Genomic DNA, 2,766 nt, shown 5'->3' on the forward strand with positions numbered 1-2,766 from the left:
CTTATCAAGTCACAATTACATCATTCTTTTGTTAAGCTAAAGGAATAGAATTACGACTTAATTCAAGTTTCACACTACTCAAGTAACCTTTTCACCCATATTCCCTGTAGGATTCGACCCCAACCTTGTTCAGTTATTATATTTGACACTGACCGCCTTACACTATTTAATTAAAGTGTAATTTGAGAGTAGCAAATTTTGGCGTCGTTGCCGGGAAATACGGTTTTGAAATTACTAATTAGTGTGTGCTTTACTTTACGTCTTCTTCTATTCCATCACACTTTGCTTGTTTTGCTTGGTGTTGATAGGAAAATATAGACCGAATATGACGAAGAAGAGAATCCTTTTGCAGACATAGATGAGTACATTGAGGATATAAATGCTATTGTACCTCCGAGAGTTGACGCTGCCACTTTCAAGGTGGAACACGGTTTAATCCTAATGCTCAAAGTAGAGGGGGTTTTCAGAAATTCCACCGATGATGATCCGGCACAACATCTCAGAAACTTCTTGGGTGTGTGTGCGATGCATAAGCAGAATAACGTCTCAGATGATGCCCTAAGATTGAGGGTGTTCAAGTACTCACTGACTGGAGAGGCGAGGAAATGGATTAAAAATCTACCACCAAATTCCATCCATTCTTGGCCTAAACTTGTCTGAGCATTCCTAGCTAAATGGTTCCCGCAAAGTAAGAAATCTGAGCTACGGGATAAAATTTTCTTTTTCAAGCAATTACCGGGAGAACATCTACATGAGGCATGGGATCGATTCAAGTTATATTTGGTGAGGTCGCCGAATCATGGTTTTCCGGATTCTATCTTGTTGGAGAAATTCTACATGGGCTTGGATGCTATGAACCAATCTATAGCCAAGAATGCAGCTGATGGATCTTTTATGGATAAAACATTTGCGAGGATCACACAAATCCTTGATAAAATGGCAAAACATAAAAAAGCTTGGCACTCAGAGGAAACCACGGGTGGAATTGCCTATGGTACTCCTTCCTTGAACAACATGATTAAGGAGAATCAACAAAGAGATCAAGCAATCGCCGGGCTTGCCACCAACGTCAATGTGTTGACAAAGATGTTTACTGAAAGCCAAACAAAAAAGATGTATGTGGTGGAAAATGTTCAACCCACATCAAATGAAGATTATGAGGAAGCAAATTATGTCAACAACTCTCAAGGAGGTTATCAAAGGCAACAGTACCAAGGTTCAGGACAACAAAACCAATGGAGGCCTAACCTGCAAGGGCAAGGCAACCAACAGTGGCGAAATAACCAAGGTAGTTCAAATCAAGGGAATTGGAGTAACAACAACAACAACTTTTCAAATCAGAGTTCAAACCCTTATGTTCCACTGAAAGGGAAATATTCCAACTCTCCACATTGAAAGGAAGGTTCTTCAAGTGATTCCAAGTTGGAAAACATGCTTGAGCAAGTATTGCAAAATCAAGACAGGTCCGACACTTCAATGAGGAATATGACCGAGCATGTCGGAGTGGGAATGTACTTCAAGGAGAGAATGAACAAGTGGTTGAAGTAGAAGATTTCGAACAAGAGGTTAAGGCACAAGTTGAAGTGCCAATTGTTGTTGAAGCTAAAAAGGTCCCGGAAGAGTTTAAAATTCAAGAAGTGAACCGGGAAGAGGATAAGGAAAAGGTGAAAGAGATGCCAAAAACTCTAGCACCAATTCCTAGACCTCCTCCTCTTTTCCCTCAAAGGCTTTCTAGGAGGGTTGATTATAGCAAACTCGAGAAGTTCTATGACATTCTCAAGAAATTATCGGTAAATATTCCGTTTGTGGAAGCATTTCAACAGATGCCGGGTTTTGCTAAGTATTTGAAAGACTTGATCACCAGGAAGAAAACCACCAAGAATGAAGTGGTGAATGTAACTCACCAGGTTAGTTCCATCATTGCAACAACCACCATTCAAAAGAAAGAAGACCCGGGAGCTTTTACCATTCCATGCACTGTTGGGCCGCGCGATTTTGCAAGAGCTCTTGTGATATTGGGGATACCATCAATTTAATGCCTCTTGCTATTTACAAGCAAGCGGGGTTAGGTATGCCGAGGCCTACAAGTATGAGGTTGCAAATGGCCGATCGTTCAATAAAGAGACCGGTGAGAATTGTTGATGATGTTCTTGTGAAAGTGGGAAAGTTCCTCCTCCCCGACGACTTTGTGATCCTTGATTGTGCTGTTGACAAAGAGGTCCCTATCATCTTGGGGAGACCATTTCGTGCTACCAGAAGAGCACTTATGGATTCGGAACGGAATGAGATCAAGTTTCGAGTTAATAACGAAGAGGTTACATTCCAAGCGAGCACGGTATGAAGTTGCCACATGGATATGAAAGCATCTCAGTCATTGATGTTGTTGATGAGGTAGAAGACGCAATTGAGATGAAGATGGAAGAACAATGCCTTGGTGAGGCGTTGGCGGCTATTTTGGTAAATTTTGAAGGTGAAGACATGGAGGGGTACATGGAATCGGTGAATCCTACACTTATGCTCCAAAGAAACTTTCTCTTGACTTAGAGAATAGAGTCACTCCTCCCGCCAAGCCTTGAATTATTGAGCCGCCGCAGGTTTAACTCAAGCCACTTCCACCGCACTTGAGTATAAATTTCTTGGCTCTAATGACACTCTACCGGTAATCGTTTCTTCTTTGTTGAATGATGTACAGGTAGAACAACTGTTGAATGTCTTGAGGGAGCATAGTCAAGCTATTGGGTTGACAATAGCAGACATCCGAGGGAT

The 2,766-nt window shown here is 41.6% G+C and overlaps 1 protein-coding gene across 1 annotated transcript; it reads left to right on the forward strand.

Moving 5' to 3' along the window:
* Positions 1-837: 837 nt before the first annotated feature.
* On the forward strand, positions 838-2,036 carry LOC109208620. The gene is made up of 2 exons (XM_019371749.1): positions 838-1,356; positions 1,464-2,036. The coding sequence occupies exons 1-2, from the start codon at positions 838-840 to the stop codon at positions 2,034-2,036; spliced, it is 1,092 nt and encodes a 363-aa protein (XP_019227294.1).
* The last annotated feature ends 730 nt before the right edge of the window (positions 2,037-2,766 follow it).

Source organism: Nicotiana attenuata, unplaced genomic scaffold, assembly GCF_001879085.1.
Source record: "Nicotiana attenuata strain UT unplaced genomic scaffold, NIATTr2, whole genome shotgun sequence".
NCBI lineage: Eukaryota > Viridiplantae > Streptophyta > Magnoliopsida > Solanales > Solanaceae > Nicotiana > Nicotiana attenuata.

What these genes read in the sequence shown, in the direction of transcription:
- LOC109208620 (XM_019371749.1), top strand. Translation starts at nt 838, where the DNA reads ATGGGCTTGGATGCTATGAACCAATCTATAGCCAAGAATGCAGCTGAT. An exon ending in ATCAGAGTTCAAACCCTTAT is followed by an intron (nt 1,357 to 1,463) that starts GTTCCACTGAAA and finishes AAATCAAGACAG; the next exon opens with GTCCGACACTTCAATGAGGA.